This window comes from Hibiscus syriacus, unplaced genomic scaffold (genome assembly GCF_006381635.1).
Source record: "Hibiscus syriacus cultivar Baekdansim isolate YM2019G1 unplaced genomic scaffold, ASM638163v2 tig00110206_pilon, whole genome shotgun sequence".
Taxonomy (NCBI): domain Eukaryota; kingdom Viridiplantae; phylum Streptophyta; class Magnoliopsida; order Malvales; family Malvaceae; genus Hibiscus; species Hibiscus syriacus.
In genome coordinates, this window is record NW_024062627.1 from 1207644 (window position 1) to 1231440 (window position 23797).

The 23797-nt window shown below is 32.1% G+C and overlaps 3 protein-coding genes and 1 pseudogene across 6 annotated transcripts; 2 read left to right on the forward strand and 2 right to left on the reverse strand.

Moving 5' to 3' along the window:
- The first annotated feature begins 5109 nt into the window (after positions 1 to 5109).
- LOC120219246 (LRR receptor-like serine/threonine-protein kinase GSO1) lies at positions 5110 to 11393 on the forward strand. Its single transcript, XM_039216086.1, has 6 exons — positions 5110 to 5975; positions 6080 to 6373; positions 6564 to 6635; positions 6780 to 6854; positions 10268 to 11280; positions 11379 to 11393. The coding sequence occupies exons 1-6, from the start codon at positions 5144 to 5146 to the stop codon at positions 11391 to 11393; spliced, it is 2301 nt and encodes a 766-aa protein (XP_039072017.1). The 5' UTR covers positions 5110 to 5143.
- LOC120219438 (probable LRR receptor-like serine/threonine-protein kinase At3g47570) lies at positions 11240 to 13273 on the forward strand. Of its 3 annotated transcripts, none has more exons than XM_039216256.1 (3): positions 11240 to 11922; positions 12050 to 12413; positions 13226 to 13273. In XM_039216256.1, exons 1-2 carry the CDS (start codon positions 11484 to 11486, stop codon positions 12403 to 12405), a joined length of 795 nt encoding a protein of 264 aa, XP_039072187.1. In that variant the 5' UTR covers positions 11240 to 11483; the 3' UTR covers positions 12406 to 12413; positions 13226 to 13273. The 3 variants fall into 3 exon arrangements, with proteins under 3 accessions (XP_039072187.1, XP_039072186.1, XP_039072185.1); XM_039216255.1 differs by lacking the exon at positions 13226 to 13273 and adding an exon at positions 13083 to 13093; XM_039216254.1 differs by lacking the exon at positions 13226 to 13273 and adding an exon at positions 12517 to 12606.
- Positions 13274 to 14995: 1722 nt separating this feature from the next.
- LOC120219437 lies at positions 14996 to 19194 on the reverse strand. Of its 2 annotated transcripts, none has more exons than XM_039216252.1 (8): positions 19050 to 19194; positions 18271 to 18326; positions 18073 to 18196; positions 17670 to 17829; positions 16846 to 17273; positions 16124 to 16626; positions 15545 to 15667; positions 14996 to 15221 (listed from the first exon to the last, which is right to left on the reverse strand). In XM_039216252.1, exons 3-6 carry the CDS (start codon positions 18194 to 18196, stop codon positions 16466 to 16468), a joined length of 873 nt encoding a protein of 290 aa, XP_039072183.1. In that variant the 5' UTR covers positions 18271 to 18326; positions 19050 to 19194; the 3' UTR covers positions 14996 to 15221; positions 15545 to 15667; positions 16124 to 16465. The 2 variants fall into 2 exon arrangements, with proteins under 2 accessions (XP_039072183.1, XP_039072184.1); XM_039216253.1 differs by having other exon boundaries at positions 19053 to 19173.
- A 768-nt stretch (positions 19195 to 19962) lies between these two features.
- Positions 19963 to 21135, reverse strand: LOC120219436 (annotated as a pseudogene).
- Positions 21136 to 23797: the final 2662 nt, after the last annotated feature.

Sequence of the window (23797 nt, forward strand, 5' to 3'; positions counted from 1 at the left end):
TGTCACAGTATTAGTTAGAAGCAATAACTTGACCATTATTATAATTGTTCAATTCTTATGAAGATAATCTTGATTATCACTTTATTACTTATTTGATGTATATACTTGTACGATCATATATTAATTTATATGCAAAGCATTGTTAGTAAAAGGCCACATAAGAGTCGAATAGCACAATGAAACTCCAGCATGCGCACCTATTCAATTAAGACAAATTTCAAAGATGAATTTTTCTTTGTTAAGATAAAGAGTTGTAACGACTCAGAACTCTGTTAAAAGTTTAGGTTTAGAGTTAATATGTTGAACCTTGACCGTGTTTGAATTAATATTTTTAAGTTTGGGTTTAGAGTTTAGGGTTAATATTAGGGATGAACATGGTACAAGAACCCGTTGGGTCAGGTCAGGTTGGGTCGATTTTTTTAACAAAAATCAAGTTTGGGTCGGGTCGGTTTTTTAAAGGTGATGTTCGGGTCGGGTCGGATTTGGATTTAGGGTGAAAAGTACCCAACCGACCCAAAAAAATATAACTTTACTTTATATATCTAGGAATAATTACAATAATACCCATCTATATATCATTTTTTTTCCAATTAAATCACTGTTTTTATTGAATAAAAATAATATTTTTATTATTTCGGGTTTGATCAGGTCGGGTTCGGATTTATCTAAAAAAGTCGGATCGGGTGAAGGTATATATTTTTGGATAGGGTCAGGTAGGGTACAAGGTGTAAAATTTTGGGTTGGGTCGGGTTGGCTGAAACCCGACCCAAACCCGAACCATGCCCATCCCTAGTTAATATGCTGAATCTTGACTGTGTTAAAGGAAAAATACTTTTAAGTTTAGGTTTAGAGTTTAGGGTTAATATGTTGAACCTTGACCGTGTTGGGTCAATACTTATAAATAATTTGATTTGTTTTAATCAAATATTTCACATTTTCTTTTAGTAGTAAAAGTTCTTGGGTCGAGCTTTAGTCGAGTTTGGACTAATACGGATGGGACTAGTTTGGTGATTTGGGCCTAGAAGTAGAACCCATCATGATTGGGCTTATTATGTTTTAAAATAAAGAGATTCATATTTTTGTAAAAAAACTTAAACGTTAATAATTTTTATTATTTTAATTTATTTAATAAACCATTTCAAATAACAAAATGGGAGTTTTAAATTGTAGGATACTTTGGTAATTTGAATGTGACACTCATGAATCTGTTAAGTATTCTGAATCTGGGTTGGGATGTTATAATATGTCTCAAGAAATACCGTTATGAAATATGAATATGTTCTATTTATAAAAGATTATATTATTATTAAAAATAAAATAAAATATTATTGTTATCCCTGTGGGTGGCATGAATTAAGGGTTATGTCTCGAAAAATGAGGACTTCTGGCAGATTGAGATTCCTATTAACGTTAGTTGGAGTTTTCAGAAGATTTTGAAACTTAGGCCGGTGGCTAGACAGCTATTTGATGGTGTGAGTGAAGATATAAAAGCTTCCAAGATTTAGGAGGACTTGAGTAGGGGTGTGCAAATTCGGGTACCCGGATTTTCGGGTACCTTTCCAGGTACCCGGAATTTTTGGGTCGATGATTTCTCGGCCCGTGTTCCGACTCGAATGTTATGGGTACTCGGTAATCGGGTACCCGATACCCAGTTTTTAATTTTTTATTTTTAAATTATTAATTTTAAAAAATATATACACAAATTTAAATGTTCGAAACTTCGAATTACATACTCTAATATCCGAACATAAAATTTAAAAGTTCGAAATACAAAATATAATAGTCATAATATAAATAATTCATTATATTTTATATAATTATATATAAAAAAATAAAATAAAAAAATAAAAACTAACCGGGTACCCGGAAAAACTAGATTTTGTGATCCGGGCCCGACCCGAAAAATGTCGGGCCGGATACCCGTCCCGGCCGGGTAATTTTTTTTAGAGAATTATCCAGTTTTTTAGATCCGGGTCGACGGGTCGGATCAATCAGGTCGGGTAATTTTGCACACCCCTAGACTTGAGGGTTAAGTAACCTAGAGTTACTTGGCATAAGCTTGTGTGGTTTGGGGGACACGTTCCCAAGCATAGTGTTATTGTTTGGATGGTCATTCTTGATCAATTGCAGGGAGAGACTTTTGAAGATGGGTTTAAATATGGATAGTACGAACTGTGTGATATATGGTAATATAGTTGAAACAAGGGGTAGTTTATTTATTTTTATTGTGGCTTTGCTAAGGAGTCATGGGAGATTGTCTTGGCTCTTTGTGATCTTCCTCGTCGTGCTAGATGTTGGGAGCGTGAGCTTGCTTGGGCTCTTTTGCACCTCAAAGGTAAGTCCCTCGTCACTGTGATTCTTAAAATTCCTTGGGGTTGCCAAATTATATGTATATAGTTTATGAGAATAATCAAAAACATTTATTATAATTTCGAACATTTTCACTTTTTAATAAGAATAACAAGTTTTATTAAAAAAAATTGTGATTGTAAAATTATGTCCAGTTGTTGGAAATTGAGTGAGAAAATACTAAGCCTATGGGGTATGGCAAGTAATTTCATGATGGGTGTGACTTTGATTTGGTGACTTGACTCAGAGTCTTCATTAATTCATATTTTGAATGCTAATTCGTTTGCCTTGGAATCGTTCGTAGAAAAAGGACGTTCAGACAGAATTTTAAAAACTGAATGCAGAATAGCAAATTTAATCTCAATGTTCTATTGTTTCTTATAAAATTGATAAGATTGCACGAATTAATCGATTGTTATTTCAACTTTAATTATCAAATAATTAAGAGTATATTATACTTATAATCACTCTAAATTAATTAAAAAAATGATAAGGACTGAAACGATAAAAGAAAAGCATGAGGACTTAAATGCAATTGAAGTATATGCGGTCAAGTTGACAGTTTTAATCCCAAATCATCCGCAAATAACGATGGGAAAGAATTGTGGAAAAATTCCCACAATAATTAAACTATAACCCTAAAGACCCGTTTGTTTGAAAATTGAAATATTGTCCTTTCAGAAAAAATGTTTGTGTGAATGTAAATGATTCTACTTGGAATAATAGAGTTATATTTGTTTGTTTATATTTACAATTATTTATATTTAATTTACGTTGATTTAAAATTTTAATATTATATTTGTATTTATTTGTTTATTTTTGAAAGTATTCATATTTGATTTGTTTAACGTTTACGAACACGTTCGCTTAACATTCACAAATATGTTCGTTAAGGTTAGCGAATATGTTGACACGTTGATGACATTATGTCACTAGTCCTCAAACTCTTTAGGCTTTATTATTTGAACTTTAAAGTTTACAATGTGTTTAATTTAGTACACACTTTCACTAATATTTAAAATATAAAAAAGATAAAAGGAAAAGAAGAACCGAGTAAACAAACTAATAAATGAGTCGAAAAACAAGCTTATGAATGAGTCAATAAACGAGTTTGTTCGTGAACGTAAACAAATTAAACATACATCTATTCGTATTCGTTCGTTTATTAAATGAACAAAAAAAAATCGATCATACTCGTACTTTTTAACTTAATAAATAAACATAAACAAATGACACATGAACATTTCATCGAACGGTCTATTCAATTACATACTTAGTCGTCCAACAGTTGCAGATTCAAGTTTATGACAATAAATCCACCAAGGGATTATCTTATCTATCTCTATTTAATTTTGTATGAATATTAAAGATATTTCTCTTACAAATATCGGCATGATCTATTATTGTTCAACATTATTTATATCATTCTATCTTATTTTTTTATTATTATTTTTGTATTCTAAAAAAATAGTATATTATTTTTAAACATAATCTTAATATATATATATATATATATATATATATTAGAAGATGTTAAATACATATACTAAATTTATAAGGGATTCATAAATATTTTAGTAGTACAATTTCTTTTTTATAGAGTAAAATAATAATTTTTAAAATAGTGTTGAAGTAAAGCGGATATGCATTTATAAAAAATTAATTCACTATTAGTCTTCATTTGAAAAATAAATAAATAAATATACATACAATTAGCTGGAAATAGAAAATCGTGTGCTCTTGAATGCAAGTAATTGTGAAATTATGTCAAGTCATTGGAAATTTAGTGAGAAAGCTCTAAGCCGGGGGAATGACAAGTAATTCCATGATGATTGTTATATTCCCACTTTGACATTTGACAAGTCTTCATTAATTCAAATTCGGCATGCTAATTAATTTTCTTGGATTTGTTTGTAGAAAAAGGATTTACCACACCCATCGTCTTATATTGACTATGTTGGGGTGAACGTTCGATCAAGTTGAATGAAAAAATTTCGAATTATTTAAGTTGATGAATCATATTTTATAACTCTAATTTTATTTGAAAAATTTTCGAGTCGAGTCGAGCTGAGTTGTTCGAGTTTATGTTTAAATTTAATTGTATATATTCACAATATTATGAAATTATTTTATTAGAGTTTAAATGATTTTCTATAATCATATACAATACATATACATTTTTTCATACTTTTTAACACGTGATATACATATATCATACAAATTTGAGGGACTTAACTCAAACTTAAAAATTAATCCACTAATTATTAAAAAATTTGAGTTATTTGAGTCAGTGATGGATCAAAGTGGACGGATGGGGGCATATTTATTAAAAATTTTGAGTTATTCGAGTCAGGGATAGATCATATATTTTAGAATTTTCTTTTTTATTTTCTATTGATAATTTTGTCTTTATCCCCTATAATTTTATAAGTTTGTTATCTCTTAAAATTTTAGAAATTCACCTCATAACATAAAATCTTGCATTTGTCCATGATTTGAGTTATTATTCAACTTCTATTTTATAACTCGACTCGAATTTAAAAAAATTTCAAGTTGAGTTTATAAAATTACGAGTCAAGTCAATTCGAATCGACAAGATTGATTTTTTGAGTCGAGTCAAATTTTGCTGGAGTAGTTGATTTTAATATTTGAATCATATTTATCTTTTCTTTGTATCATGTAATGTTTTATTTTGTGCCTATTTAAGCATGCTCTTTTTCTCCATCAGCCAACAACTTACATCAATTAAAGTTCCCTTTTCCTACTTTTTCTTTTATTTTCTTGGCTCATAAACATGAATCCTTGCTTCCATCTACTCTCTGTTTTGTGGATACAATGTTTCATAGTTTGCTCAGCTATAAGTCTCAGGAATCTCACCACTGATCAGTTTGCACTTATCCAGTTTAAAGATGGTATTGCAGATCCTCAAAATGTATTGGCTAACAACTGGACGATCTCTAGTTCAGTTTGCAAGTGGGTTGGTGTTTCTTGTGGTGCCATCCATGAAAGAGTTGTAGCTTTGAATCTTACAAACATGAATCTTACGGGTAATATTCCTCCACACCTTGGAAATCTTTCATTTCTACATTCTCTTGACTTTGGCACCAACCATTTCTATGGCCATCTGCCTAAAGAATTGGGACACCTGCATCGTTTGAAGGTCCTTCGATTAAGCTTCAACCATCTTAATGGAGAAATTCCATCCTGGCTTGGGAACCTACACAAAGTTAAAATGTTGGGAATGAGAAACAATAATTTCACAGGTACAATCCCTCAAACACTTGTCAACATGTCCAATCTAGAGATCTTGGACCTGAGAGTCAATCATCTGTTCGATCAAATTCCATCTTCCATCTTCAGAATTACCTCTTTGAAAGAGATTCATCTCGACGATAATAGTCTTTCTGGAAGCTTGCCCGAAGATCTGTGTCGCCATCTTCCCAAGCTTGAAGTACTTCGTTTGGGAGAGAATGAATTGTCGGGCAATATCCCATTACATGTAGGCAAATGCAGCAACCTTCAAATATTGACATTGCCTATTAATAAATTCAGTGGGACCATTCCAAGAAGCATCGGAAATTTAACACAACTCAAACAATTATATTTGGGAGCCAATAATCTACAAGGTATGATTGTTTTACGCAAATAGTTTAGTTTAATCACATTCTCTACGATTCACACCTACAAAACGGGTAAGCTTGACACCTTAATGTTCCCACTATGCTTGCAGGTGAAATTCCTGAGGAAATTGGCAACCTTTCTAGTCTGGAGGTGCTAAATATTCAACAAATTAAAGGCTTTATAGGTCAAATCCCGACTTCTATCTTCAATATTTCTTCTCTGAAAACTATTGTTCTCTCCAACAACAGTCTACGGGGTAGTTTGCCGGATGATTTATGTCACCGTCTTCCTAAGCTTGAGAAGCTTTATTTAAATATGAACAATTTATCCGGAAATATTCCAACAAGCATTGGAAATCTGACGCAACTCAAAATATTAGATTTGGCGATAAATAACCTACAAGGTACTGGTCTTCCTCATATTCTTTTCAAGAAAAATAGCTGAATAAATGTGCTTAAATGTGATTAGAATCAATTTCCGTACGAATTCTACGTGCATGCATGCCCGAAAAACCCAAGTCTTAGTTGGTATTGTATAAGCATAAATTAAAAAGGTTTCTCTTTTCTGTTTCAAACTAATCAGAAGTTTTATAGGTCCAATTCCGGCTTCTATCTTCAACATTTCTTCTCTGAAGATTATTGATTTCTCCGACAATAAACTATCAGGTAATTTGTTGAATGATTTGTGTCGTCGTCTCTCCAAACTCGAAGGACTTTACTTAAATACGAATAAATTGTCTGGTAACATCTCAAGAAGTATAGGTGAATGTTACAACCTTCAAGTTCTGTCATTATCTGTTAATAATTTAGGTGGAATCATTCCAACAAGTATTTGGAATTCAACTATGCTCCAGGAGATACATCTATATGACAACAACTTAGAAGGTATGTTGTTTCCTTTTTAGTTTTTTTCCCAAGTTCAGAAATATTTAATTTAGTTTTTTTTCTATCATATATATCCTCGTTATCGAAATGACCATCCAACTCAGTTGGTAGAGCACAAGGTTCTTAATCTTGAGATCGTAGGATCGAGTCCCATGGAGGGCATTTCAAAATTCGGAGGTCTCCTACGGAAGCTGCACTCAACCTAGTGTTGAGGGCAGCCAACTATCTTACCTCCCCCTTACCCCATTACATATGGGAACAAGGGACATCCATTTATATATATATCCTCGTTATCATCATATATAAGTGTAGACATTAAAAGTACCAAAAGTAAAAGATGTAAATATCCTCTAAATAATTATAATTAATATAATAGTTTGATGTAAATATGTAATATTTTCATTTTATTTAAATTTAAATTAATGAATATTAAAAAATGGAGTTTACTTTATATTAATCTACTTTAAAATTAACAAAATTTGATAAATATAATTTTGTTTTTTAAATTTGAATTATAAATATTAAAAAATAGAATTCAATTGACATGAATACGCTTTAAAATTAATAAATTTAAGTATATGTTTTTTTAATTTATTTAAATTTAAAATTAATAAGCTTTCTCCATAAATACATATTTTGATAAATATTAAAATTATGATTTTTTTCAAAGTTCTTTAACTAAATTAAATCTTTTTTTTATAATCCAGGATAAGTATAAGATAATATCTGATTAAAGATAACTTTTAACTATTTGACATTGAACGCTCGTACTCCTGATATTCCTGGTGCTCGAGCCTGAGACCTCAAGGAATAACAATAATTCTTTAACCTTAGAAGTCACTAGAGTTCGTGCAACTAAATCTTTTATAAATATTAAATGACTAAAACTATAATTTATATTCTTTTAATTTATTTAAATACCATCTCCACGTTTTAATATAGATTACAAATTCCAAATATTACAAAGATCAAATATTATAGATTACAATTGATAATAAAAATATAGATTACAAATAACAAAATAATTCATTGCAAAGAATTTAAAAATAAGAACAATTAAAATGTTATAAAAATTATGTAACCAACGAACAATTGATAATAAAGACCAAATATTAACAAGAAAAAGTTATACAAACATAAAAAGTTAATGAAAAAAATACGATATTTCAAAATTTCATAATTAACATAAAACTATAATTTATCTCTCTCACTTTTTTTTTAATTTCAACATTATAATAGCATAAGAATAATGTTGTGTGGTTTGCTGGATAATTTCAATAGTTCCACATCATCAATCGTTAGTTTTTAATAGTTTAATGATTAAAAATTGGGAAAACTACTTTAAATACATATGAACTTTGTTTGTTGACTCGTTTATACCATTGAACTTTCAGTTTTATCAATTATAACACGAAACTTTAGTTTTACATTCAATTATACCGCTATGTCGTTAAGTCAGTAACAAGATGATGACATGACTAACATTTGATGTCGTGGTCTATCCCACCAAAACGACGTTGTTTTGACGCAACTGTTCTGATGCCTAAAACGATGTTCTTTTAGATACTGAACTTTAGGGGTTTATCGATTTTGCCAATGAATTTTTAAATATCTTTCATTTTTAGCACTGCACTTTTTAACCGCTACTGGTAGCCGAGCATCACCCTTTATCGATCATATTTCATGACAATATCGATACCAAACGTTCGTATTTCACTCATTTTTATTCTCATACAATTGATTTTCCACGAAACCTACTCAAAAAAATCAACGAAAATTCATTTAAAAGTTTTAAATATTAATACTCCAATGTCTTTCAATGACCGTTTGATGAGGTTAGTTTTTAGATATGTTGTTTATCTTCTCGAAATAATGTTTTTCACCGTTCAGATTTTTGAACAAACACCCAAAATTCCGTAAATCTAAGAAAGTCTCCAAACATCTAAAAATGATAGATTTTTTTTTGTTTAATTTCTTTGATTTTTGAGTGGATTTCATGGAAAACTAATCATATGAGAAGAATGATGAGTGAAATGCGAACATTTTGATACCAATTATGTCGTGAAAGGCGATCATTGACAGGCAGCGTTTGACTACCGGTGGCAGCCAAAAAGTGAGATGTTTAAAAGTTTAATGGCAAATTCGATATATTCCTAAAGTTTAATTTCTAAAACAACATCATTTTAGACACCAAAAGAGTTTCACCAAAACGACGTTATTTTGGTGTGGCATGCCACATCATCAACCTTTAGCCATGTAATCATCTCGTTAGTGACTTACGACGGAGTGGCATAATCGAATGTAAAACTAAAGTTTAGTGCTATTATTGGCAAATTTGAAGGTTCAATGGTATAAACTAGTCAACGAGCATAATTTGGTGGTATCTAAAGTAGTTTCCCCATAAAATTTTTAGGGTAAATTACACAATTAGTATCCCAACTATCACTTTTGTTATATTTTGATCACTCAACTATTTATTGCTTCAAAAACATACCTAATGTTACATTTTTGGTTTTATTTTGGTCACCCACCCACCCACCATTAAAAAAATTAATGATGTATTATCATGAGGTAATGCCACATTATCATTGAATTTTTTTTAAAAAAATCACCTTATCATTTATGTTAATTTTTTTTAACAATAGGTGACCAAAATTATACCTAAACTATTACTTTTTTCCCATTTTGGTACCTAAACTTTCATTTTTTTCAAATCATACCTAACACTTACTTTTTGTTTCGATTAGGTATCTCGCTGTTAAAAACTTAATGGAACTGTTATACATGACACTTTTTTATGGGTAAATTTTTTAATATAATTACTTAACTTTCAAATTACTCCTAATTTAATCACTCTAACTTTCAAATTTAATTTTTTAATTTTAATTATATATTAATAGAATTATAATAAAAAAAATATGTTATCATAAAAATTATTAATAAAATAAATTAGGGTGATTAAAACATGAGCAATTTGAAAGTTGAGTAATTATATTGAAATTTTTTAAATTTTAGTGAGCAAAATAATAGTGAGAATATTTGAGTGATGAATGATCTAATTTACTCATAAAAGTATGTCATATAGAGCAGTTTGTTAAATTTTAACTGTGAGTACTAAAATAAAACCTAAACTAAACGTTACCGGTTAAGATTTCATTTTTAGTTTGAATAACATTTTATATATGTATACACTAAAAGATGCAATTTTAACAGGAAACTTGCCGCCCATGACCAACGTTCCAAAGCTCGAGAAGCTTATTTTGTGGGGAAATAAACTTAGCGGAAACATTCCCAGTTCTATCTCCAATGCTTCCATGCTCAAGCTTCTATCTTTACAAGACAATTTATTCTCTGGCCCAATTCCAAATACGCTTGGCAACTTAAGACACCTTGAACTCTTCCAAGTTGAATACAATCATTTGACCTAGAACCCTTTACTCATGAGTGGTCCTTTCTTTCTTCTTTGTCGAATTGTAGGAATTTGACAAAAATATCGGTTTCGGGAAATCCATTGAATGGCCTACTTCCTACTTATATCGGGAACTTTTCGACATCCCTTCAATACTTTTACGCTTCAGACTGTGAGCTTAAAGGTAATATTCCTATGGAGATAGGTAACTTAAGCAGCTTGTTGCTTTTACAGCTTGGCAACAATCAATTGAGTGGATCTATTCCCACCTCAATAGGACGACTGAGAAATCTCCAAGTTTTGTATCTTTCCTCTAATAAATTAGGAGGTCCTATCTCAGAAAGCATATGTGGTTTGAAGGGATTATACAGTTTGTATTTATCGTTGAACGAGCTGCATGGACCTGTACACACTTGTTTTGGTAATTTGACTTCTTTGGGATATCTTTACTTGGATTCTAACAAGTTGACTTCTCCAATACCTTCAACTTTGTGGAATGTTAAAGATATCTTAGAATTAGATTTATCATCAAATTACCTTAACAATTCCCATGCTATTGATGTTGGAGTTTTGAGGAGTCCATTGAAATTGAATTTATCAAGGAATCTGCTCACTGGTGATATCTCATCTACAATTGGAGATCTTCAAACTTTGGTTTCACTAGACTTGTCTATTAATAAGTTACATGGTCATATCCCTGAATCGTTTGGTGGTTTGATTAGTTTGGGATTCTTGGATTTAAGCAATAACAATCTCTCTGGAACTATTCCCAAGTCTTTGGAAAAACTTTCACATCTAAACTTTTTTAACGTGTCTTTCAATAGACTTGAAGGAGAAATTCCCACCAATGGATGTTTTCCAAACTTTTCTAGCACATCATTCATGAATAATTATGCTTTTTGCGGTTCACCTAGATTGCTAATCCCACCATGCAAGAATAGCATCCACAAAAACTCCAAGATGACGACCGTAGTGCATGCTTTAAAGTATGGCTTACCAACAATTGGTGTTGTCCTAGTACTAATAGTCTTAACTATTATGTATAGAAAACGCCAAAGTAGGAGTACAGCTCTACCAATTAAGGATGATTCATTGTCTTTGAAAACATGGAGAAGAATTTCACAAGCTGAACTTTCACAAGCAACCGATGGATTTGAGGAAAGAAATTTGCTTGGTTCAGGGAGTTTTGGATATGTATATAGAGGAGGCTTTCAGATGGAATGGAAGTAGCAATAAAAGTCTTCAATTTGCAGACAGAAGGAGCATTTAGGAGCTTTGGCATTGAATGCGAAGTTTTGCGTAATATAGTTCATCGGAATCTTGTCAAGGTCATTACTTGTTGCTCTAATGTTGAATTTAAGGCGTTGGTGCTTGATTTCATGTCTAATGGAAGTCTTGAGAATTGGTTACATTCTGAAAACTGTTCTCTTGATATCTTACAAAGGATGAACATAGTGATAGATGTTGCAACAGCTCTAGAACATCTACATACCGGACATCCAACACCTCTAATTCATTGCGACCTAAAACCAAGTAATATTCTTCTTGATGATGACATGGTTGCACATGTGGGAGATTTTGGCATTGCCAAATTGTTGGGAGAAGGTGATGTAACAAAACAAACCATGACTCTTGCAACTATCGGCTATATGGCACCAGGTGAATTTTGAGTTTTAATGATCATTTTCCCTTTTTTATTTCATATTTTTTCATGTGTATCTGTATGTATAATTGGATAAACAAGGCATAAATAACTAATGATCAAAGGATCATGTTTGAAACGCAGAATTCGGATCAACAGGAATTGTTTCTATAAAATGCGACGCCTATAGTTATGGGATTGTCCTAATAGAAACCTTCACAAAGAAAAAGCCAACTGATGAAATTTTCACGGATGAAATGACTATGAGGGATTGGGTGAAAAGATCATTGTCAAAAGAAATTATAGATATCGCAGATGTTGATATGCTAAGAACAGAGGACGGGTACTTTGTTGTTGAAGCAAATTGTATTGCATCTATTATGAAGTTAGCTTTGGTTTGTTCAACCGAGTCACCAGAAGAAAGAAAAGATATGAAGGATGTTGTGGTTGAGCTGAAGAAAATCAAACAAAGGTTTCTAAACAGCCTTGAACATGTTTGATAAAGATGGTAAGTAATGAGTGTGCTTGTTCTATATATATCACACATAGATGGTGAAAATTAATAAACTAATTTATTCTATTTTTCTCACTCAGTTGCTCTCATGTACTAGGCTTTCTTTGGAATTCAAACTTGCATTGCAAAATCAAGATGGGCACAAATCAAACGAGCAGCAGACAATTTCTATCAATTAGAATTGATGTTAGCTTTGGGGCATTCAATAATTTTCTTTGATGGTTTGTATTTGTTTAGTTGCTTGCTTATTTCATCACTCTGTAATTTTGTTTTAACATCTTTCTGAGTATTTTATCGTTGTATGGATTTTTCCTTGCTTTTCTCTTGTTAAATATGATATTTCCTGTCATAAGAAAATTAAAATTTAATTATTTGTGGAAATAGTTGTATCTTTTTTTTCCCTTTGAAAGAAAATTTTGTCAATTGTCAAACACCAGAAGATATGTACAGTCATCATATTCGTATGCGGGACCAAAAAACAAGGTATGGATCTCTGCTAAGTTTGATTCTTAGTTTTATTTGTTCTTAGTAAAATTTCATTTTTCACGGCTCCTATTCATTGTAATTAATATCAAAACCGTTTGTTACATTATAAATTGGGTTCAGAAAACATACATCATAAACATTAGTCATTGTTACCTATATGTTTTCTGTAATTTGCAGGATCACCTTGAAACTAACTTTGAAGCTGTCGACATGGTATGTCATATTGTTCTACATCTTTGTGTGTGTTGGTTTTAAATAAAGCTTGTAAATCTCGAATTTCGATTTTTTTTTCTGACAATTTTATTGTCTCAGATCAACAGTTTGGACATGAATGAGTTACAAAATCTGCAAGAAATGGTTCCATACTTCCAGTAAATGCAGCAAAGGATTACTAAGGATTGTACCAGTGGTGAACCTGCAGTTGTGATTTTCCATTATACATTTGTTTCTGTTTGTTGCCCAAGGTCTGATTGGTAAGGCTTTGGCAGGATGCTGAGGTTGATCAATGGAAGAGAGGCCAACCACCAAATGAGGCAGCAAAGATAGTGCTGAAAACCGAGACAAGGGACATCAGCACCCAAGTTCAACGACCGAGAAATTTATGTAAAATCAGGGAAGACGAGGGTCTCAACTCTCAAGTTTCTGATCCTCCAAAAGCGGAATACATCAATATCGGATCCTGAAGAAGCCTGACAACAGTAAGGTGTAGTGTTGTAGATATGGTGACGACTTCGAGTAAGAAGAGAAACGATCAAAGGAAAGACGAGATATTTCTTCACGAACTTGTACCTGCTTGCAGCAATCTATAGGTGTGTTTTCTTGAATGATATAATGCCAATAAATTTACCATTAAATTAGCATCTAATAATTACTTAAAAAAGCTGGTGACTTTTATTGGAGTGGCGGAACTTGAAGATAAATTTTAGGGCTGGAGGTCAACTTAAAACTTTAAAATATTTAGAGGTTTAAATTAAAATTTTCAAAATTTTAAAGGATTTAATTTACATTTTTCTAAAAAGTTAGAGTTTAACTAAAATTGAATTTAAAACAATTAACAATCACTTTGAATTTAAATTGAAGTGTTATAAAATTAAATTCTAATTAAGTTATATATGACTTCATATCAAATTAAATATTTTAAAAATCATATTTAATTAAATTATATAATAATCATTCATATAATTATCCAAGGTAAGACTTGTGTATAATTCTCATAATGGTTAAGATTTCAGTTTGAGTAATTAATGTTACGTATAATTAATGTTTGTTATACTCATTTGAGATCTAGACTTTGAGTAACTGAGAAATTATACTTTATCACATTAATGTAACGCGAGAAATAACAGGATGACATGGTTAGAACGATAACACCAGACACACAAATAAACAAACATGTTTAAATTAATTATTAACATTTAAAAATTCATAATAATTTAAACACATAAAAGAAACCAGGAGCGTAATATGTACATATATTTCTCTTTATAAGAGTATATTTATAATATCTTAATTCAATATACAAAAATAACACGAATATAAAATAATATTATTAAAAAATCAATCATTTAATGAACGTTCTTATACTTTTGTATATACTGTGTTTGAACCCGAGACTCTAAGAGATAATAACAATCTCTTAATCCTTGAGGTTGCTTAGTTCGTGCAACACGTATACTATCCGTATTATTTCTCAAAACTAAGTGGTCCCAAAGGCAGTAAGTAGCTTGAAATCTCTTCTTAACATGCCTTGCACCAACTCATCTTCGCAGGTGCCAAGTACGAACTACCCAAGTATGTTTTGAGTGAGCCGACAAACTTGATCCGAGATAGTTGAAGCTCGAATGCAAAAGTGTGCAAGGATGAACATAAATCATGTATATTACTCCCTCTTCGTCTTTGAAACCTTTTTTATAAACTCAGGGTCAACTAGGTGACCTTTTAACTCGTGTTTTACTTTTGACGCTGATTAGGTAACTGTTATGTTTCTCTGATGAAATGATAAAATGGAATAAGCATTTGTTTGAATTGACTAAGACAGTTCCATTGAGCTCAATTTACCATTAGTGATAATCCATGGAAACGTACGTGAACATACATTGATGTCTGTAAGCAACTTTTCATTACCACAAAGCTCAGAGAAAGGGAAGAAAAAGGTAAAACTAGCTTGATACCGATGATCAAACCTTTTTGAAGAAAGATAGAATATTTCCTTGCTTAGGATCCTTGGCATTTCCAGCTTTCTTGTTTCCAGCTTTACCTCCTGGATTAGATGGTGCAGTGGTTCCAACTGCAGGGGACTTTTTGGCTGCAGCAGGCCTGCATCAAGGATTCAAACAGTTAGATTGCACCAAGTACCAACAATTAAATATCTAAGAGAACAAGAACAAAGATTGGCCTCAGTGCAGGCAAGTATTCTCATTGACAGCATAGCATGGAAACCTACCAATATGTCAATTTCTAGAACTAACAAAATCAGACATGCAGAACGAGCACCGGAAATAGTTTACGCATTGTAATAACAAGATATACGATTCCTTCGCCCCTTTTCTCTGTTCTCTGCCCTCCTTAGAGTTTGGATACACAATTTTATGCTAAAAGACAATTAGAACAAGCAGAAAAAGGGGGGGATGTAGCATCACCTGCTATTAGTATTTGAGACGGTGTTGGAGTTAGCATTGGTTGTTCCACTTCCAGCTTTCTTCTGCATGTCACTTTCAGCTTTCTTCACTTCTGTCTCCTTGCCTTCCCAAACTACTCAGTAACTAATAACATAACTAAATGGAAAAAGATGATATAAGATATTCATTTAGCAATAATACTGTTCACTCCAATTAAGTGCATTTAAGGGGAACACAGGAGATAAACATGCATTAACACCAGTTTTCATATTTCTCATTGACGGTAAGATGTACAACTGTTCAAGTTTTACAGTGATTAAACTTAAGTCTAGCATATATCCATGAGATTTATTAATTGCATTAGCAAAATTGTAGGCATTGAAGGAACTTCAGAAGCGTATACCTTTGATAAACAAATATAGCAAGATGATATCTACGATAAAATGAATAACAAAAGTCAAGATTACACCCTATTTTTTTCAATATGAAATCCCCATTGACGTAAAAACGAGCGTGTGATAAAATTTCTAAATGGATTCACTAACAGAAAATAATAAAAATGAAAAGCATTCTTCGAGCGAGGCTAGGGATTGTATTTACCTTCTCTTCCACGGTCATCAATACGTGTCTTCAACACTTTCCTCCTTTTAGGCGAATTTGGTGCGTCATCAGTAACTTTATCCTTCTTATTTAGATCAGTTTCAGGAAGCTGGCTGTCAAGCTTAACTGAAGAGGAATTCTTACCATTTGTGCTTTTTCTGACAAATGAAGCTTCTTGTCCCAATGATCTATTGGATTCTCCGTTCCTACTTCTCTCTTCCTTAACCTTTGCTTCATCTTTGTTTGGCTTGTCTACAACCAAAACCGGTTTCTCTGGAGCTGATGTTTTAGAATTTTGTTCTGAATTTAAAAATGATTTCCTTTTAGGGGGATCAGGTGGCGCTAGATTGACAGCGTCTTCATACTCATCTTCATCTGAGAAATCGAAAAATACCCTCCGTTTCCTATTGCCTTCATTGTTAGAAGCTTTCCCAAAATTAACTTCTTGAGCATCAATGTCACTGTTCTCATGCTCTGCTGCTCATTAGCACAAACTTGTGCACCTGCAGTAACAAATAATTTAAAAAGAAATTATATAAATGAGAAAAGAAGTAGCTATGAATATAAAAACCATGTTGTAGAAAAGCAAAATTTTAAATAGCAGAACCACTGAAATAATTCGAGCTCTAGGTTGTTTAATAAAAATTTGCTTTGATTTATAGAATGCACTAGAAAATTCAAATATGAAAGAAACTCTAGTAATAGAATAAACGGAAACAAACCGTTGGACTTTTGGATGGGACCATTGTTATCTGCTGGCACAGTACAGGTCTTTGGTTTAGTAGATGCACGATCCCAGAAATTTGCTAATGAACCTCCATTTCCAGCGGAACCTTTATCATTCTGGCCTTTCCTTTCATTAGAAGGCAAGAAAGTAACTTTTTCTTTATCAGAAGGCTTGGTGGCCACACCATGGACTCCACTGATATTGTCGCTTTTGGTATCTTTAATCACAATGGGAGTCTGCTGAGCAACTTTCGAGCTTGATTGCTGAACCTTATTTTGTTGAGATGGTAAAGCTGCATTGGTATGAGAAGAAGTATTTTTAGACAGTCCTGAGACTCCCACACTATTTGGCTGTGCAGTTGCAACCCTTGCAGTAGTTCCGTCGATGTTGCGCTTGACAAATGAAGTTGAAATCCCACAGAATCTGAAGAAAACATACAAGGAAAAAAGATATACATTACAGATAGAAATTTCTAAATTTTTATCTGATCAAAGAACTGACATGTGAAATCCTGCCAAGACAACGAGCTTACATATCTTGAATTCACACAATCACTCCTGTCACCCTGAACCAAAAGGACATTGCATTTATTTCTTATTACCCTTATATGAACAGCTACTGAAAAAAGAATAACTGGAAAGAAACATGCTAGTAAAATCTCCTTCATTAAATGTATACATAAGTAACTAAAATATCTCAATGGTAAGTACAAGGACGAGCAACAACTAAGAAACATGAAGTAACCGTCAACGCAACATGAAATCTTTTATCTTCCCTAGCTGTAATGATCAGTTATGATCAATTACATAAGTAGGGTACCTATTATCTCTCAAGCAATTATCCACTGTGGTAGGCTGCTTGAAGAGCTCTTCAGCTTGTATAAATTCAGTATTCCAAATTGCAGCTGGGTCCTTTGGGATGCAAGCTTGCACACTATACACATGAACTGTGCAATTGCCGTCATATTCTTGCTTGGCTTCTGCAAGAAATAAAGGAAAAAAGAATTGTCATTAATCACCTTATCTAATTTTAGTGGCCAAACAAGATAAAATTATTATGGAGATCCATCACTTTGCCTATTACTTCCTTATTATACTCATACGTCATTTATTCCAAGAACAGTCATGTAGCTTGTACAAGCACGATGTAAAGCCATAAACACCCTTAACTGCATACATATTAGAATAAGTGGAACAAGATGAAATTGTCATGAAAGTCTAACCTGAAAGTTTAGGCCCTGTCACGAGCTGAATATGATAGTTTGATGGAGAGTTCTTCAACCAGCCAGACAAACTATATACAACTTCTAACCCACTTCCATGCTTCTCAACAAACTCGGCAAGCATCTAAGTATAAGCACGACTAATATTAGTCAGCAAACATAATCATTACAAACTACATTCTTTGTGGGGGGAATTACCTCTTTGCGACATTGGATGAGACCAGAAAGTTACGACTTAACCACTTGTAGGACACCTGAAGGATATTTCATTTTGAGCCATATGAAAAAAAAAGGAAATTATAAACTCCCAGATTATAATGAAATTTCTAGCCTACAAACAAAAGGAAAGTAATTTCACAGACCCCAAATTATAAAATTCCTGTAAGGCAATTTTCTTTTAAGTGTGAAAATCAATAAGACAAGGAGATTCCAGTTGTTGCCTTAATCCTAAATATTAATTTATCAAATTCTTCATTTATCATGTGCAAACAACGAATTATTTCTACCAAAAAATTTAATACCCTACCTTGAAAGATTTATTCTCTTACAATGAAAATACATAAACGAACACTTTAAAGCAGAGCTTAATTCAGTTCATTTCACATTCAAAACTTTTGTTTTGGATAAAATGTATGTAGTAAATCCAAAGAAAATTTCACATTCAAAACTTACCAGCTTCTTTTCAATTCCCAAAATCTAAAATAGAAAACCACACAAAAAAAAACAAGAACGGAAGAGGAACAAATTTCTGCAAGTTCCCTGAGTAATCAAAAGAGCTCCATTTTAATCCAACCCAGATCACTTCATGCAATAAATTAGTAAAAAATAAGAAAAGGAAGAAAGCCCATGAATTTAAGACCATGAGAGGGAAAGAATAAATTACATTAGTAGGAAAATATCAATAAAATCGGCAAAAATCCGAAGAATTAGTGAAAGTGAAGGCAAATTCAAATAAAACCTAATATAAGTGAACTTACTACTTGAAGTTTATCGGAGATGAGAGCTTGGATCTCGTCGAGGATACCTAGGGTTTCGATTTGGGACATTTTTTCGATTCTTATGAAGGTTTGAAGTCAGATTTGGAGATTTTCGGCGCTGATTTTCCCCCATTCCTGTGAGCGTTGGAGAAACTACTCTCGAAATATAGGGATGGGGAGAGAATGGTTTCTCTGTCGGCACGTGATTATTCGGGTTTGCACGTGACTAGTAGCCTGTATAGCCAAATTGTACCATTGGGCTTGAGAATCAAAAGACTTTACAAGGTTTGGGCTTGGAGAGCTTCAGGTGGCAAAATGATTATGGGTTTCACGTTGGGCTATAAATAAATTGAATTGACTTAAAATATTATTAAGTTTAATGTTTATATTTTAGGTTAATCGAGTGTTACTTCAACTCGGAATTATTAAAATATTTTAATTTTTAAATTATAATTAGCCTTATTTTATTGATAACTTGTTTTTCATATATTCATATGCATAAATAAAATAATTAAAAGTAATAATTTTGAGGTTTAAACTTGTATTTTAACAACTAACAAATAATCGATCTAATAGAATAAAATATTATTTTTTTTCAAATAAGATTAAAAAAATATTAGCATTATAAATATAATAAATTGAATTGGAATACTTATTTTTTAATTAATATTCATACTTATTTTTTAACAAATGAGATATCAATGACAATATCATAAAATTAATACTTAAATTATTTATCATGCTATAAAAAACAATCAATTTTGTAGTGAAATTAGTATAATTTATTTTTAAATTATTTAAACAAAACAAATAATTAATAACTATAGATTTTTTTTTTATTTGGAATTATTTGTTTATATAAACCAATACCATTCCACCAGAAAATCAAACAAGCGATACCACTAATATTTTCATTTAGCAGATATATTATATAGGTAGAGATATTTCCATTACATGAACTTATACCACTGGATACGAAGGTATCTTTGCGATACCACATAAACCACCACTTATATTCACACCCCTTTGAATTTTCATAAATCCATTTTCACCCCGAGTTTCCCCCCATGAATTCTTAATCACCCAATACTTTAAACCTTCTTCACTTGTCCCATATCCCACAATGGTGACTCCATGTGTGAGCTCATTCACTCATTGCCGCACTCTCCGGTAAACACTCCGGTACCGGCGTAAAATTGAAAGTCTCGTCCACGGCTATCGAGTGCAGCTGACACAGGTTGATTCGCGACCGCCTTAAGCAACGCTTCCTCATCGTTAGCGGGCACCATCTGATAGCCGTTGATGGTGGCCACTTTGTTTGTGTGTTTCTCGGTGTAGCAAGCATCTTGCTTTGACTCGTATGGATAGCTTTGTTCAGTGGTTATCCCTTGGTTTTTTGTAATGTACTCGAAAGCATCCATCATCCGTCCGCCTTTGCAGCCCCGGTTTACTCCATTTCTGCTGCAATCCAGCAGCTGCTGCTCGGATAAAGAGATCAGTTTATCGGTTTTTATTTTTATTATCCCTTCAAGGGCTGCCACAGCTGAAAACGCCCAACAGCAATCTGCAAATATAAAGATCAAATTGTTAAACCATGGATTATTTACAAAGGTTGGTGGAGAAATTAACACTTACTACATCTGCCTTGATATTTAACAGGAGTGACGGCACCATGGTCCCTCCAATCGAAACTAATCGGAACGTCCGAGAACTTTTCGTACATAAACAATGTTGATTTGGACAGTGTGGAGTAGTCTTGTTCTTGCATCTTATTATATCCGGTTTGAGCCGCAATGAATTCATCTTGTGTCATGTCGGCGAATTCATTGAGGCCTAGCTTAAAACTCCTATTTCCACCATTGTTGAAGCTTTCAATATATTCCAAATTCTCCTTGAATATATCAAGACGCTTTTCCTTCTCTAATTTGCTCTCGTATTTTCGACCGTGATCAACCATCCATTGCTCATGTTTGTCAACAATGGCGGCTTCCTGGATTGTCCGGGACATGACAAGAGATGCCAATGTCCCAAGAATTGAAAGTAAAAAGGCATGGATTAAACTCATTGTTTTGCTGTATATGTGGAATTTTAGGGCGATAGTTGTATAACTTATGAAGAACTTGTGCGTGCTTGTGTGTGTATATATATATAGTTTAAGGTTATCTTTTCCTCTGGGGGTGGGGAATTGGGGGCGCTAATTGCCAACTTGTGAAGAAGTAGCAACCAATGTCTGCGTGTGTATATATAATTTATTGAATTATTCTATCTGGACTCTGTTGCTGCAACGAGGAGAAAATGCTTCCTTGAAAGTGTTTTTAAAGATGAAAGTACGATTTTATGTTAAAAATACGAATAAAAAATTTATGATTAAAAAATTTAAGGATACAAATTAAAACATCAATAAAAAAACTTAAATTATACGAAATATTAAATTTTTAAAGAATACGACCGTACCTTCAATTTATTTATGTTGATAATATGCATGATGCCAACTTGGTGGTAAAAGGTGAAGAAGGAACATAGTGGGTAAGGTATTTGGCGGTGGTGATGGAGTCTTAGTCTGATTCACACATTGATGCCTCATGCACATGCGGGTTATTTTAGCTTAATCAAATCTTAGATTAGAATCTTTCAAATACATTAAGTATTCGATGTAAAAAGATTTAATTACCTTATAATTATACTCGACTCAATGGAATCAATTTCTATAATATAGATAGAAAATGATTAGTTTAATGACATCCACGAGGACCACAACCACAATCCCAATGAAGAAGTATATTAAAACGTAAAACTGTGATTGAATTGTAAGTTTTAGCCGACAAAGAGTTGAGTGGATGCGCGGGGTAAAGATCAAATGTTGTTGTTCCTTAGGGTCTCAAACTCTCAGATTTCTAATACCATTAATATCAAAGGTATTAACATTCAATGTTAAATTGTTAAGAATTATTTTTAAACAAATATTACTTTTTACTTACCCATAATAATAATAATAATATTCTTTTATTAAACCCTAAGTCATTTATTTGTTAGGCCTTCTAAACGTGAGTGTCAACTAAAACACATATGTGCTAAATTCTTGAGAAAAAAGATGATGAATTAAAAATTACTTTTCCAATCGTCCATTGCTTATAACTACAACTTTAGTTTTGTAAGATATTATATTAGAGGTGAAAATAGATTATTAATTATAAATATAAAAAGATATTTAAAATATATAATAATTTAAAATTTAAAAAAAAAACAATTATTCCCGTCTCCTTCGTCCCATTCATGTACGTGATGTTTTAAAATAGGTAATTGTATTGATTTTAAAGTTATTTACACTGCATATGTTGTTACGTGTAGGACTTGGATGCACCATAGTCCATATGATTTCCATGATTTTTGAAGTAAAAGCCAAGCCTTGGAGAATGGAGTGACATGCGCATGGTTGTAGAAGACGTGTGGAAATTCAATTGTTGCTGACAGAATTGTTGTTAGGAGTCGTTCCTAAAACTATCAAAAAATGGTTAGAGTTGTTCTATTCAAATTATTGTCAGCTTATCTTATAATTAATTTAAAATTAAGGAGTTAAATTTATCTCAAACTAAATTCGTAACAGCTAATATATATGAATCATTAATAATATAATTGATATCAAGGATTCATTTATTTTCGATTATATTGTAAACACTCATTTTCGTCCGAATTTGGGTTTTTATTTATTTATTTTTATTATAGTAATATAGTATAATTTTTGAAAATGTTTTTGAAAAATATAATATATAGTTTTCAAAAAAATATTTTTTTGAAATATATATTATATAATTTTTTGAAACGTTTTTGAAAACTTATGTACAATATATAAGTTTTAAAACATTTTGAAAATTATATAGTATATAGTTTTGAAATCATTTTGAAAATATAATATATAGTTTTAAAAAACATTTTTTGAAAATTTATATATAGTTTAAAAAAAACATTTTGGAAAACTTATATAATATTTTAAAATCATTTTTGAAAACTATATGATATTTAGTTTTGAAAACGTTTTTAAATAAAATATATAGTTTAAAAAATATTTTTTTGAAACATATATTATATAATCTATATTATTATTATTTATTTTATTTCATTTCATTTTATTAATCTAATTTAATTTCATTCATTAGTTTTGTCAGGGTCCAAACGGGTCCAAATAACAGTCCAAATAACGGGCCTGAACCAGCCCAGCAGTAAGATACGGTTCAGGGTCTGGGAAACCCTAGTCATACATGTCACAGGCGGCGCAAGTCAGGGGAGCTGTGCAGTCAAGCACGCAACGGTCAGATGTTCCGGCCGAGATTCCCGGGGCTGACCCATCCCGGGATGGCCGGCCAACCACGAACGTTAGACCCGAAAGGTACGGGAACGACCCCGTCATCACCGGAAACAGCCCTGTTGGGGGCTATATAAATACCAACAGAGATATCATCAAGGGGGATACCGAGGTACCACCACACCGACCACCAGAAATGTAACACCCCCAACCCGTATCCGACCCGGATACGAGTCCGAAGTGTCACATTGACTTTTCAAACCTTGACTCTTAAGAAAAATCCCGGGAAATTTAAAACTTTATTTAAAACAAAATACAGACTTTATCAGAGTGCTCGTACTTAATGACTTATTACATGCCAACACTTTATACATAACCAAAAACATACTTTATCAAATATTTCTGATCTGATCTTTTGGTAAGGAAAACTGACCTGTCTTGCTCCGCA